This window comes from Nothobranchius furzeri, chromosome 12 (assembly GCF_043380555.1).
Source record: "Nothobranchius furzeri strain GRZ-AD chromosome 12, NfurGRZ-RIMD1, whole genome shotgun sequence".
In the NCBI taxonomy this organism is placed as follows: domain Eukaryota; kingdom Metazoa; phylum Chordata; class Actinopteri; order Cyprinodontiformes; family Nothobranchiidae; genus Nothobranchius; species Nothobranchius furzeri.
Genome location: NC_091752.1, coordinates 18,972,650 through 18,988,202, shown reverse-complemented (window position 1 = coordinate 18,988,202; position 15,553 = coordinate 18,972,650). Strand labels below are relative to the sequence as shown.

Below are 15,553 nucleotides of genomic sequence, written 5' to 3'. Positions count from 1 at the left end.
ACGATATTAGGAAAACCTGCGATATTCGATAACAGGGCTTAATATTGCGATATCGATATTACTCGCGATACATGAACAAATACTAACGTACGCAGTGTTGATGTCGTCTGGCGTGTGACGTCTGCTCTGGGTTCAAAGCAAACAAAAACGAATGCATGAATTCCATTACAACATAACATTTTTATTGCAAAAATATGCAGCTGCACCTGCTACTGTATTAGCAGCAAAAAAACAAACTGTATGCATGCAGTTTCTCAGTGACTTTAAAACATCACCTCCACCATAAAACTTTTTCTGATGCTCCAAATACAGAAAAACATCCCTTACCAGGGTTTTTTGAATAAATGAAAAAAAAAATTGAAAATTACTTTAAATGTTAAATAATAGTTAACATCACTTAAATGCAACAGCAAATTCTCTCATTGCTACTGAGCATTTTCTCCACTTATGTGGTTATGATATAAGGCTGTTGCTGTAATTGGGAAGTGATCTGTGCTGGGCCAAACTAGGAGAATATTAAGATTTTTTGAGGGAAGGAGAAAAATAATTGTCTACCTTTCAGAAGAGGAACTGGCAAAAAAACCTACATGGAAACTATGTGAAAACATTTGTTTTTAACCCCAAATTGAACAAGTTTACCTAGAACTTAAAAAGCAGCTCAGATGATGAAACTGCAACTATGATTCTGATAACAAGCTAACAAATTGAACTAAAACAACCGGCTAGCAGAGCTTCTGACTGACAGTTTATGTGCAGCAGCAAATCAACTATCCTGATTAACAAGGTTATAAAAGCTCATAATTGAAAAATCACTTTGATGAGTGGGGGAACTTTTCCGGGCCCTCTTTAGCAGGGTGGGACTGGGAGGAGAGTGCCGTAGCCTTTTAGCTGGAAGCTAACCGGAGCCTGGGGCTAATACCACCACCCGGTGGAACACTAGCGACATGGAGGTAGGTGGGTTGGTTCACCGGCACGTGTCGGAGACAGCCCGGTTATTGTCACCTGCGTAACGACACTGAGCGGACTCACATTCACGTTTGAAAGCAGTGCTGATTCCAGAAACCTCAGCACAAAGTGCGTTCGTTAATCTAAGCCAGCATGACGAACAAGGGAGGCGAGCGGCGACGGAAAGCGGGGGCGGAGCGGAGATAGTGGAATTTTGGGGTAAGGGTCTACGTAGGGGTCGGGCGTATTACGTGAACGGACCCATCTGATTGGCCGCATATCAGAGGGGCTACATTTGATTGGTCAAATAATACTTCCGCGTAAAAAACAGAGCTGGTTTACAAAAAGTTGATGTATGACACGGATGGAAATGTTTGAACCAAACATTTATCGCCGTTTTTGACGTGCTTTGCGATGGGTCTATCGCACGTCCTGTTATCGCGATGACGATAATTTTTCGATATATTGTGCAGCCCTAACCACAATATAAAATGATGCTTCAGAAAAAGACACATTAACACCTAGAAATAAGGAAAGAGTGATAGTGGTTGACCTGACATGTCTAATATATGAAAGAATGGCCGGGAAATATTTTCAGGTGTTTAAACTTATTAAAAATGTATTGTAGATCTTAAAGTGGTCAGCAAAGCTGTCATGATATTAGGGTCGTTTCCACTATAGGAAACGTGTGGCTCTATTTTACCATGCTGGCCCAAAAGGACATATTTCTGGGCAATTTCAGTGACCAACCAAACACCTGACCATGGGGTATGTGATCTGAAATGGCCCAGTAGAGTTGCTGGGCAGGACCTGTGGTTCATTCATGCTGATTGGTCGTAACTCACTAGGAAATGAAATTGGCAGACATCACCCAAAAAACTTTTTTTTTAAAATTGGAAGAGGTGATGGGGAAGCGGAATAGAAGGATAAGAAAATAAGGAGACCGTAGGAGACCACGAATTGCCGTAACAAATGGCAATTCATCTGGTCATTGAACGCTGCGTTTTACATTACACAGCTGCTCTCCCAGTCTCCTGAATGGATTAAATCATTGCATACATAAACCGAATAAAGCTCTCAATGTTATTAATATTAGTGGATGCCTTTTGATGCCTATCAGTGACATCATGTACTTCGAAAATGGATGAGATTTGCCGATGTCTTAGCAAAGTTCTAAAAGGGCCAATTTTGTATGGAGGTATAATGGCTAGCCCCGGTTTCACACTGGAGGCAACAGTGGCGCTGAATGGCAGCGGAATGTCACTGCTTCAAATAGAATCAACTTCAGTCTATGGAGTGTTTCAAACTAGCCACGATGCCACAATTTGCAGGTGTGTCCCAGAAGTGGCACGCCACACCGCTAAAGTTAGGATCGTCAATTTCTGCAGTTAACAGTACTAGACAGGAAATCACACATGATTTCAGTGTAAAATTATCAGGAAATTTTAAAATAAAAGAACTGCAACAATGCAATTTAATGTATATGAAGCTTACGTGTGACCCAACAGCTTATTTACTCCCAGTATCGTTCCAGAAGTGCAGCGGTGTGTTTTTCATGACTTTATTCCTGGCAGTGGAGAAGAACAACATCATAAAAAAAGCTAAAAAAAATTAGCATATCGTGACAAAGTTAATTATTTTCTGTAATTATTGATAAACATTAGACATTCATATATATTAGATTCATTACACACAACTGAAGTAGTTCAAACCTTTTATAGTTTCTAATATTGATGATTTTGGCATACAGCTCATGAAAACCCAAAATTCCTATCTCAAACAATTAGCATATCATGAAAAGGTTCTCTAAACAAGCTATTAACCTAATCATCTGAATCAACTAAGTAACTCTAAACACCTGCAAAAGATTTCTGAGGCTTTTAAAAACTCCCAGCCTGGTTCATTACTCAAAACCGCAATCATGGGCAAGACTGCCGACCTGACTGCTGTCCAGAAGGCCATCATTGACACCCTCAAGCAAGAGGGTCAGACACAGAAAGAAATTTCTGAACAAATAGGCTGTTCCCACAGAGCTGTATCAAGGCACCTCAGTGGGAAGTCTGTGGGAAGGAAAAAGTGTGGCAGAAAACGCTGCACAACGAGAAGAGGTGGCCGGACCCTGAGGAAGATTGTGGAGAATTACCGATTCCAGACCTTGGGGGACCTGCGAAAGCAGTGGACTGAGTCTGGAGTAGAAACATCCAGAGCCACCGTGTACAGGCGTGTGCAGGAAATGGGCAACAGGTGCCGCATTCCCCAGCTCAAGCCACTTTTGAACCAGAAACAGCGGCAGAAGCGCCTGACCTGGGCTACAGAGAAGCAGCACTGGACTGTTGCTCAGTGGTCCAAAGTACTTTATTTTGGATGAAAGCTAATTTTGCATGTCATTCGGAAATCAAGGTGCCAGAGTCTGGAGGAAGACTGGGCAGAGGGAAATGCCAAAATGCCTGAAGTCCAGTGTTAAGTACCCACAGTCCGTGATGGTCTGGGGTGCCATGTCAGCTGCTGGTGTTGGTCCGCTGTGTTTTATCAAGGGCGGGGTCAATGCAGCTAGCTATCAGGAGATTTTGGTGCACTTCATGCTTCCATCCATTGAAAAGCTTTATGGAGAGGAAGATTTCATTTTTCAGCACGACCTGGCACATGCTCACAGTGCCAAAACCACTGGTAAATGGTTTACTGACCATGGTACTACTGTGCTCAATTGGCCTGCCAATTCTCCTGACCTGAACCCCATAGAGAATCTGTGGGATGTTGTGAAGAGAAAGTTGAGAGACGCAGTACCCAACACTCTGAATGAGCTTAAGGCCGCTATCGAAGGCTCCATAACACCTCAGCAGTGCCACAGGCTGATTGCCTCCATGCCATGCAGTCATTTCTGCAAAAGGATTCACGACCAAGTATTGAGTGCATAACTGAACATAATGATTTGAAGGTTGACTTTTTTTGTATTAAAAACACTTTACTTTTATTGGTCGGATGAAATATGCAAATTTTTTGAGATAAGAATTTTGGGTTTTCATGAGCTGTATGTCAAAATCATCAATATTAGAAGCAATAAAAGGCTTTAACTACTTCAGTTGTAATGAATCTAATATATGAAAGTCTAATGTTTATCAGTACATTACAGACAATAATGAACTTTATCACAATATGCAAATTTTTTTAGAAGGACCTGTAGGATACAAAACTGCGATATGAAACGTGATTTCCCTCTTTTTGGTTTAATGGCGGATTGCATCAACAAACCGTGACCTGAAGTCTCGAGGAATCTTGTAATGTCGCGAGTCCAGCGAAGAGCACAGCAAGGAAGCCGTGCCGCTTCCAAGATTTTTCCAGCGTGAAAAGGACTGCTTTAAAGTTTGCAAGTAAATCATTCCGCTGCGGTTTTGCATGGCTGATGCTTCCAATGTGAAACCAGCATAAGAGGACAAAGCCATCATACCTTCCCCCTCCCAGAAATTTCCAACAACTCCTATAATGGAAATTTGGCGATTTTTACTTACCTGTAAAATGTGGTGGGCAGAGGCAACTGTAGGTCCTGTTGCTTGGATCTGTGGACCCGTTGCTCAAGCAGACTCCTTTGTTTTCACAAGGATTATTCATACAGACATCAAACTTTTCACAAAATCTTCCTGAGTAGTGGTGGCGGCATCGACAGTGGTACGCGCCCTTCCAGAAATCCGTTTGACACACTCCATTCCCCGAGCACAGTTGAATCAGAGGAGTGGCCTGGCAGAGCTGGGCTTTAACAGACACATTAAGCCTTAAACCAAGCTTGCACAACTGTGTGTCATCTTCGTGAAGCGCGATAAAATAATGATGACCTGGGACGATCCACTTGGCCTCCACTGGCTCGCTTTTATTCAAATTGTAGGGGAACAGAGACTGGTTTTGTAACTGTACGTTTACAGAGCAACTTTCAAAGCTTTCTTTTGACACATTGAGGATCCTGATGCCATATGACTCGAGGGTTTCATCAGCAGCCATCCACAGTTGGTCTCCATGTTGAAGCTGGTGCGGGCATATCTGTGGAAAGCTGAAAAGCTGCTCGCTGAAATTGATGCCCCCCTGAGAATCCCAGCACTCAGATCCGGTTTTACAGATGTTTCCTATTAAAGTCCAATTTATTTGGACTGTGTGCTTTTTAAGATGCCAGTCAAGAGAACCTTGTCTGGTGCATAAGGTTTGACACTGCACAACGTGGACAGCCACAAAAGCAGCAATCATGGGAAACAATGACGCCCACATCTTTCCCCTTTGTTGCAATTCACGTCTCATCAATCTCGAACCATTAGGATGTAGTTCATCAGGTTTATAAATGAGGCAATCACACAGAGTTGTGTAATGTTGTGTCGCTTCACAAGAATAGCTTCAACCTGGGGAAAGAAAAAAGGGAGATGAATACTTGCACAATGGCTGTATGAACAGGCTATGTCATGAGTCGGCTAAATTGTAATATTGTTGAAAAACCTCACCTTAATTTTTCATCCACTACATACTGACCAAGATAACTAATCCAAGGGTTCAGTGAAAGTATTTTATAGAAGTTGAGCTAATAATGGACCAACAAGCATGTAAGCATAGAGTTAAAGCTGGGGTACGTAGGTAAAAAATGTTAAAGTAACTTAAAAATGCTTAATTTTGACCATCTGACCCTGTTTTACGATATAAAGTAGGTAATATTTCAGAATTTATCTTTCCCTTAAGTGACTCCACCAAGGAATCATTTACTAAATCCCAGAGTGTTGACTAATAAAATTGTGTATCCACAAGAGGGAGCTGTCAATTAATGCGGCCCAGTTCCTAGCATGCACTATGGCAGGGGTGTTCAACTGCGGGCCTGGAGGGTCGGTAGCGTTTTAGTTTTAACTGTTTCAACACAAATGATGTGTTGATAATCAGCAGGCAATCAACAGGCTTCTGCAGTGCTTGATGAACTCTGGCACAAGTGATTCAACCACTGAATAAAAGTGTGTTGGAGCAGTGAAATCACTAAAACGTGCTGGATACCGGCCCTCCAGGCCCAGAATTGAATACCCCTGCACTACGAGGTGACACAGGCTCTGCACCCAGCCTACCACAGCAACCTAGCTTAAGAGCTAACTGGATTGAATTAGTCTGTGTAACGTGAGGAAATATGGGTTTTCTGTGCCAAAGGTTTCATTTGACTCGGCTGGGTCAAAGCTGGGTCGCGCAGAACTTTAACCCACTTTTGCCGACATGAAGTCTGCAAGAGTCTGCTGCAAACCATAACATCTGAACACCTGCAGTGCCAGAAGATGTGTTCCCATGGAAGCTAGTCATAACATAACAAAGTCTTAAACTTCCTTTTCTTTATTTTAAATAATCATTTTACCACTTTACTCATTATAAATGTATTTTAATCAAATGAATTATTATTATGCTTTGGTTAATCATAATAACTAATGAATCAATGCTTAATTAAATAATGTTTTGAGGATGTTTGGTAATGACCTTCACACACACAAACACTCACAGTAAACTCCAAAACATATTTGCTCGGACGCACAAGTTTTGCTTTGAGAAGAGAAAGGCTTTTGGTAAGTTTTCAGTTCATGATTTAGTTCGAGTTTTGTCAACGAGAGAGTTACACGCACTTGGGGAAGGGAGCCTGCGGCTCCTGTCCCCCCCCCCCCCCCCCCCCCCCCCCCGTCACGCTGTTCCTGCCAAGCCAGACAGGATAGCTGAGTCGCAACCGCTAACGCAGACTCGTCCAGAGTCTTTGATTTTCTGAGTAAATTAAACTTAAGAAAGCGCATCTGCGAACGCTTTATCATCACGTGTACCGAGGTCATCTCTGGGCCGGAGCGTCGGACACCTTCGTCTTCTCTGCCAGCCAAGGTGCCCTGGATGAAACATCGTCCTTTGACGTCCCGGGTCTAAAAGAGGGTCCGAATACAGTGAGGCAGTCCACGAGAGATAGCGTTTGATGCATCTTTTCCAACGAAACCTAAGTTTATTCAAACCATCACTTTTCACTCAGACACCTGTTTCTTCCTGAAGCAAAATCAGACGCACACACGCATTCATCTCACCTCATTTTCAATTTCACACATTCAACACAAGGTCTATTTGAGCAAGTTTAAAATATCAACTGTTAAAGATTGTTCAACAAAGTTGCCAATGTTGATTGTTGTTTCCTATGCTTGTCATTTCAAAATCATTAGTTTAATTTGAAGAATTAAAATTTTTAACTTTCAAACTTGTCTCTTCATTGAACTGAAACACAGACCCACGGATATTATCGACAGTTTATCGATGAAAACAACCTTTGAGTCTTCTTAAAACTATACAATTTGGTTATTAATTTATTACAAATTAATATCACAAATTAAAATGTAGGATGGTTCATCTTTCATAAAAGAGCCTAAACCATTACTCTACATCTGTAAGCTTCAAACTTATTTTGAAAGAAGTGAAAGAGGAGCGAAATGGGATTGATCTTTATAGGATGATTTCAAAATCTCCTCCTCCTCTCTGTAACGGAATGAAATGACTGTTTTTTCCCCTCCTCTGCACAGGACTAGTCTGCATGAGATGTAGGGTGTGTCAGAATCCACAGGAAGGATGCTTATGAGTACGGGTCCTCGCCGGTCTAGCAAGGCAGGGTCCTTTAAGACCACTAAAACCGGAAGTCAGCGGCTCTGAATTCGGTCAGTCTAGCCATCACCTCTACGGTGGCCCGTAGGTCCTGTCACAGCCGTGGCGGCAGCTACACGCAAAGGAAAAATGCTAAAGCTAGCGAAAATGGAGCAGGAATATTAAGGAGCTAGAACAGCTTCATGTCCATCAGCAGCGTTTGTTCACAAACGTTTTCAGGTAAAGTAACTTTGATTATTCTAGAAGATCTCAGGACTTACATGTTAACTTTAGATGGTTTCATGTATGTTTTAAGCTGCAGAATGAACTTGTTAAATGCACACAACACATTACCTACAGAGTATTATCATGTAGGTAATTAATATAAACCAAATGCATTATAAATGTTGAATGCAGTAGGATGTTTTCTAATGTAAATTGGACCTTAGAACTAATTTTGCATCAAATGGGGGTAAAATGCTTAAAAAACAGGCCTTTTAATAAAATAGCATTGAAGTGTTTTCAATGTGCATTTGTTTATTCAACTTAAGCTTAATAATGATTAGATCTGTCTGTTGCCTAAAACTTTCAATCAATTTAATTACCGTCTTCGTCTTTTTCCAAGCTTTAATTTTGAAATTTTGTTTCATTTTCATCTGTAAATATATTTGTGACGAAAAAAAGATGAAAATATTTTGTCAACAAAATTAACACAGGATCGGCAGAAGCTTTTCTGGTTCACGCCTCACTTTTTTTTTTACAGCAGCGGCCCAAAACGATCTCCTAACACAGGGGTGTCAAACTCAAACTCACACGGGGCTGAAATGAAACTCTGGGACAGAGTTGAGGGCCAAACTTAATATTTTTTGAAAAAGTTACGGCAAATTTGCACGTTTTCTTTATCAACATGTATGCAATTTTGAACCTTTAAATTTGGAAACAAACTTATTTCTGCATTAACACTGAATGTGGAATAACCAAATTACACACGAGCAAGTCAGTTACAAATAAAACACATGAGTGGTATTCATTACTTGTGGTATATTCAGCATTTTTAAAATCTATTCAGGATTTATGTTTTCTTGTTTATTCATTTTTCTTATTTTTTATTCTCCTTTTTTTCTCCAGTAATAAGTGTCATCGCTGCTGTGACATCTAGCTTTCCCCACTGAGGAACAATAAAGGGATTTTCTATTCTATTTATCTATCTGCAGCCTTTCCACTTCCTGTTTACTGTAGGTTAAATCTTTTCTCACGGGCCAACAACAAAATAAAAAAATCAGTTTATCTTAAATGAAAATGCAACATCTCACCTGTTAACTTTCATGTTTTGGAGCAGAAAAAGAGCATAAAACCAACATATTTAAAGCTCAGTTTGCTCCACTGGTTGACTGTGATGCTCACCTGTTCCAGCCAGATACCTGCATCATGGGGTTGATCTGAGCTGAGGAGGAGACTCCTGTTGTTTTGTTCATCTTCATCATAATAATGACAACATTAGATGACAACAGGTGCTCACATAGGTTTGTGCTGATGAACATGTCTGAGCAGCTTGACCACGTTGTTGTGTGTCGGGGAGGAAACACAACGACAGCAACCACAGAGCCGTGCTGGTTTGAGCGTGTCGCTGCTCGCTGGAGTTATATCAGCTCTGTCTGGATGTTAGTTTGAAAACTGTCTCTTTCAGTCATGAACACATTACTGAGCGGCTAGAATCTCCGTTTCTGGGCTTCAACGTCAGAAAACAGCTGAGTGAACTCGGCGCTGAGTGAGAGGAGTGTAGTTTGTCCGAGACAGCGGAGCTGCAGACACCCAACTACCCCTGACTGCCTCGGCGCTGAAAAAACACAAAGGAGGGGGCACGTCGGCTCCGCGCTGGCGCCGCAAAGCATCATGGGAGTTGTAGTCTTTGCGGTAAAATCGGCCAGCGGGCCAGTTTTAATATATTTTTGATATTTATCTCGCGGGCCACATAAAAATGAGTCTGACATATGTGTCCTAACACATGGACTTTCTGCTTCCTGATCACGTGACGTGTGACATATGCGGATGAAGATCGGCTTTAGAGCTGAGATGTTTTTTCTCACAATGCGGGGGCTCGTTCCGACGCCCACACAGTGAAAAAAATGTAAATGACGACTTTAGTCATCATTGGCAGCGAACGGTTGGATTTAAAATGACGACTTTAGCCGTCAATGGCTGTGAATGAGTTAATGTGTCACAGCAAAAAGGTGTTCTCAATGTATTGGTCCATCCAACAGATCCAAAGGTTGCCTATAGCCATGAGATTTAGATCCAAATGCAAAGTACAACTTTACAAAAAAAGAGTAGTCTCTTGGACAGGATAGCAGGACTCAGCTAAGGAAGGTCAGGGTAGAGCTGCTATTGCACCTACAGATCAAAAAGTTCCTGCTGAGGTTGTTCAGGCAGCTAATGTCTCCAGATCGCCACAATTTCATATTATTTTCTTACATAGGAGACCTCAGAGGGAAGACAGAAACTGAAACGGATTGAAATTAGAACAATCAGTGAAATGTTGAGTTTTCCTTAAGTAAATATTTCTTTTAAGTATCTGTTTACATAAAATGCTGATAAAAACGAATGATTTAGGCCTTTGTAAGGCATGCCCCATTACATAGGTGTAATTTAACCAGTCTTTCTTTGAATCTGAATGAAGGGACATTTAGACTCTCAAAGATCTCAAAAAGCAAATGAAGTACAGTGAATGTATTTCTGACACTTTAACAGCCTAAAACATGAGGCCTTCTAACAAACAAACACTATGGAGATTTAGTTCCACTGTAACACCACATACAGCATGACTAGCATTAGCTGTCATAATCATGTGCGACGCTGCTGACCACCAAGTGTGTCACAGCAGTCCCAGCTTCCCTGAGGTTTCTACAGAGTGACAGAGTCAGATAAAATATTCTCTCTCCTCTGCCGGTGCCTGATACCTCAGTGTCGGGCAGCGAGATGAGTTAAAGCAGACAGCATTGTCTTGCTCCCTCAGGCCCTTTTCATATGTGCACTCCAGATAAAAACAACAAAGTAGAGAAGCCACGCTGCAAGAAGAAGAAGAAAAAAAACTGCCCCTTGATCAGCTCACAGGGGCTGATATGAATAACCGCATGGTGATAAGTAATAAAAAGCTGAATATGGAACACAAATATCAATAGAAGGGTGGTGTGATGAAGTGAATGAGATTGCAAGTTTTGTTATTAGAGCTCTGTGAAGACCTCCAGGACCTCATTTATACGAGATGAGGTCGACTATTGTGCTTCACTGAACGAATCAGACTGCTGCACCTAATTTCGCAATAAAAACTTTTAAAATTCAAATTCAAATTTATTAGACATGATGTGTAGATGGTTAAGTGTTTGCAGGATATCCATTATAAGCAGTGGATCAAAAACAAATTACATTACAGTTGTCTATTATTTTATTCAAATTTGACTTAAGGTTCTCTAATCTGTATTTTACACAAACAATGAATTAAAAATGATCAAATATGAAAGTTGCTGATAAAGCTGCAGAGCTTCCTTACCTTAGACTGGCAGAGATTTTTCATTAATTTTAGTATTTTATTCACAAATGAAAGGATGCCTTTTCTAGTGGAAAAGCTAAACAAAGCTGTGCTATTGAGAAGTCAGGGACATGTTGAAAACTCCTGACGTACGCCCTGAACATAACTGCTGCATACAGATGTAGGTAGCAACACCAGAAGATCTTGGAGTTGGATAAGAGCACATTTCCCTGTTTGCCAGCTTATATCAAACATGTGTAATGTCCACAAATGGTCAGTTTTCACCTACAGATGACCTACAGGTGATCGGTCATCTACAGACCTAATTCAATCCTATGAGGTGGATTTTATATTCTAGCTGCCAACAAGCTACAAGATCCTGAACTGCATGTTGACATCCTGGAATCACAACATTGAGATCCTGTTCTTTCCAAGGTCCCTCACAGAGCACCCTTTTATCTAAATTCCTCGCTTCAAAGAAGAAAGAAAGATTTTAAAATCAAATATGAACTTCTAAAACTTAAGCCAGATAATCATTAAATAAACGTTTGTTTATTGCTACTTATAATAATTATAAATAATGAAATGTTTCATTCATCTGTGCTCAGTGATTGTTTTAGCATGTTTACTTGACAAGGTCAAAACATTTACTCGCACAAGTACAAAGTAAAGTAAAGTTAAGCCCATGACACACAATTAACCTTTTACCCAGATCAGAGCCTCCGGATCAACGAAGGCGTGTGTCTCTGAGATTCTTGGTAACATCCAAACTTGTCAACCATTGGTTGGCTACACAATCATAACATGAGAACATTAAAACCAGATCACGCTGGCGATTCTTTAGTTCTAGAGAAGCTTCAGGCCGGCCACCTGAAGCAAAAAACCTCTTTAACCCACCCAAGTTTTTGACACGTTGTCAAAACTTTTTTGCACCTGCTATGCTGATACAACAAAATAGTTTGTGCAGAACAAGCTGATTTGTTATTCCTGAGACGCAAACTAGACGCAAACTAGTTACAACTGTCATTACCTGGAGATGACTCTGGACTGATCTGGTCGCACTGCAGTTAATTTACGAACTTCGGTATGTGGGGGCCTCCGACCCCCACTGACATCTCGGATCCAAAAAGGGCATCTCCACTTGGGTACACAGAACACAGTGAGAATGCGTCTGGATGTGGTTTTGATAACAATCAACCTCAAAGCTTAACGCAAACCAAATTCTTTTACATCCAGAACTCACCTCTCCTAGATACGGAAGTTCTGACTAACATCTCATTCACACATAGGGTCCACACATCACATAGTAGTACCATCACAGTAAATGCTAACTTTTCATGTTTTAATAGTTTGTAAAATAAATTCTTACTTTTATACACCTGACTGTTTTCTGAATCAAAACAAAGAGTGTACAATCCCCTAGGGCTGCTCAATTAATCGAATTTTAATCACAATTACGATCTGAGTTTTGAACGATTATAAAAAACAAAACAAGCCGATTATTTGCTCCTCCCGCTTGCGCTGCCCTGAGTTGCAAATGAAGCGCTCCTCCCACAGTGTTGCCAACTTAGCGACTTTGACGCTATTTCTAGCAGCTTTTCAGACCCCCTTCTTGACATTTTAACTTAAAAGTACCTAGCGAACACCTCAGAAACATCTCTGGTAACCCTTAGCTACTTTCTGGATAACTGTCGTTGACGTTTCCTGCAGGTTAGCTAAACACTCCGCCTGTGCTCCGGAACGTTCTTCAGGACATTAGGAAAGGGAATGATGTAGTGATGTGTCAGTCGCTAAAGAAACAGCTCTCAGAGCCGGCTCCTTTTTGGATTAACCAGAGTGAGTGACACACACACCGCACCTGCGGACTCCTGAGCCACCAAAAACGGCTAAATGTGCGCGTGCGGCGTGCTAAACACACGTGCAGCTTGCCCTGATTGCTGTGAGACCGGGGTGGGGGGTGGGGGGTGCAGCTGTGGTTGGGACAATTATTACATTAACTGATGGACCTGTAAATACAGTTTATAAATAAGGTAGAAACAAGTTCCTCACGCTGATAAATAATAACTAATCTCTCCGAGGACACGGTGCTAGTGCACTCTCCTACAGCACCTTGACACGACTAAATACGTATTATGCAACATTTTGTGAACATCAATTTATTTGCATTTATTTGTTATAAATGCCGCTGTATAATTCTTGCTGTCAGTATTTGCAAGATATTGGTATTTAGGTCTGTACTGGTTAGACTTACATGAGTTAAACCAAGGTCTACAGCCCTTGGGTCATAGACTATGAGCTATAAGTATATTGGTCTTTTTATACTGGCAATCAGGAGTTATTTTAGTGATCATCTTGTTTCTTATTTTTGTCCTGATTGTGCCCTGAGCAATTTTATGACTGAATAAAAACAAATAAAATCAACATAAATTGAAAAATCGTCCTAAATAATCGTGATCTCAATTTCAGTCACCATAATCGTGATTATTATTTTTGCCATAATCGAGCAGCCCTACAATCCCCTAATAAATAAATAATCCTAGAATCTTCTGATTAAAGCACAATAAAGACCAGGCAGGGTGATATTCTATATCAAGTGGTGCTCACTGCAGAACCACAAAGGCGGAGCTGCACCAGAGTCAGCCCCGCCCATTCCATCAGAGTCAGTCCAATTCCTTCCAGTTGTCAGAGTTAATAGCATTCTGGAACCAAAGAGGGTGTTATAGCTAATATCATCTAAAATGCAAGATTGAGGACTGAGTTGAGAAGTTAATTGAACTGTTTTTGTAAAGGTTCCATATAATTAAAAATCTAACTTTTGGAACGTTTTACCATGTTATATTGTCATTTCCTCATAAGAAACACGCCAAAGCCATTTTTGGCCTCATTCACACATTTTCCTCCCATCTCAGCTTCAATTTGGTCTCCTCCCCTGAAGCGGGTCTGGTCTTGGTTCTCAAATCTGGATATTCTGTGAATTTTCTGACAAATTATTTCTGAAATGACTTCTACTGAGACACCGCCAACAAACCATACATCCCATCTACAAAAACACGCTGGATGGGACAATTACAATGGGACAATTACATGTGACGCCACTAGATTGTTGTCAGATGTAGTGGTGAAGTGGTTGTGCAGTCAGCTTGGTATGTAGTTTTGCGCAGGTTCGCCTCCCGGTAGCGGTGAAAATTTTTTTCTTCTTTTCTAGCTACACTTGCCACTACTAGGGGTTGTACGAAATAGTCGACTAGTCGACTTCACGGCTCTGTAGTGACTTTTTATGCCTGTCATCAACTAGTCGCTGTCACGTGATAATGACTGACAAGGTGCAGTCCTCGGAAAAGACAGCAGGTGATGAGCCCCTGCGTGTCTGGATCGAGGCGGAGGTGACGCGCTGTGCGGTACTGACACCGGCGGTAAAACTGACATTTAACCAAACTGTGACCTTTTCCCTCTTGCAATTTTACCTTCCCCTCACCCCCATCCTAATCTTATCCAGTTTGTGCATGCAAAGCTCTGATCGTTGACGTGCGCTCCAGACATTGCGTCCTGAGCATGGCCAAATCAGGTGTCACCACCTCAAAAACAAATTAATTACGCGATTGTTCATGTCGGCTCATTTCCTTTCATGTTTTCTGTCTGTTATTTGTGCCTGATGTGTTTCGCTGCTGCGGAGCGAGGCGCATCACCTGTTTTGTTCTCTGGTGACGCACCCCCAAGATTCCACTATCTCTCCACTCCGCTCCGGCACGAACTCCGCAGCAAAAACGGTCCCGTTGTAGTCGACCGGCGAGCAGCGGCACTCCGCTGTTTTTGCGGTCGGTAGATCTTTTAGAACTGCAGTTCAAAGGTAACTCATAAGGTGAATATAAATGAACCCAGGTAGCAGTTTCTCTTTAGGATTGAGAGGAGATGCAGGAAGATAATAAACAGGCAGGACAGAAAAATAGTCAAATAAAAACAAGTTAGTTTTAGTTCCTGGTGGTTGCAACAAACAGACACCACTGAAGGTAATCAGAAGTGAGGAACAGAAAATGAAATAATTATTTTAATGTTTAGAGCAGCAGGAACTCTGAGAGGCTGCAGACGCATCAGTGAGTTTGCGGCCGCTGCGCAGGGGGAGGGGGGAGAGGACTGAAGTAGGATGCAGAAACTACCCTTGTTAAAAGAAATGTGTTAACTTAGAAAATGTGGGCGCAATTTTAATTGTCAAAAACTCCAGCGAACCTACCGACCGATCCCCCCCCCACCCCACCCACCCCCCGCCGCTTCCGGCGTAAGACGTCATCAACGACTAGTCGAAGTCGACTCGACTTTCATTACTTGACTGTCGACTTTAAAAAAAATAAAGTCGTGCAGGCCCTAGCCACTACTATGTTTTTAACCATTTATTGGTACACCTTTTAAAATATAATGACTAATGTGTTTTTTATTTATTTATGCATTTATTTAGCCAGTGTGAGTCCATTTGTGAGCAGAGTT

General features: G+C 41.4%; 1 protein-coding gene across 1 annotated transcript in view; it reads right to left on the bottom strand.

The window, feature by feature from the left end:
• eys (eyes shut homolog) overlaps positions 1-15,553 on the bottom strand; it is a 370,767-nt gene that overhangs the window by 336,995 nt on the left and 18,219 nt on the right. The window contains exon 3 of the mRNA XM_054750130.2: positions 4,452-5,324. Coding sequence (XP_054606105.2) covers positions 4,452-5,226 — 775 coding nt within the window. The 5' untranslated portion in view covers positions 5,227-5,324. The remainder of the gene's footprint in view (positions 1-4,451; positions 5,325-15,553) is intronic.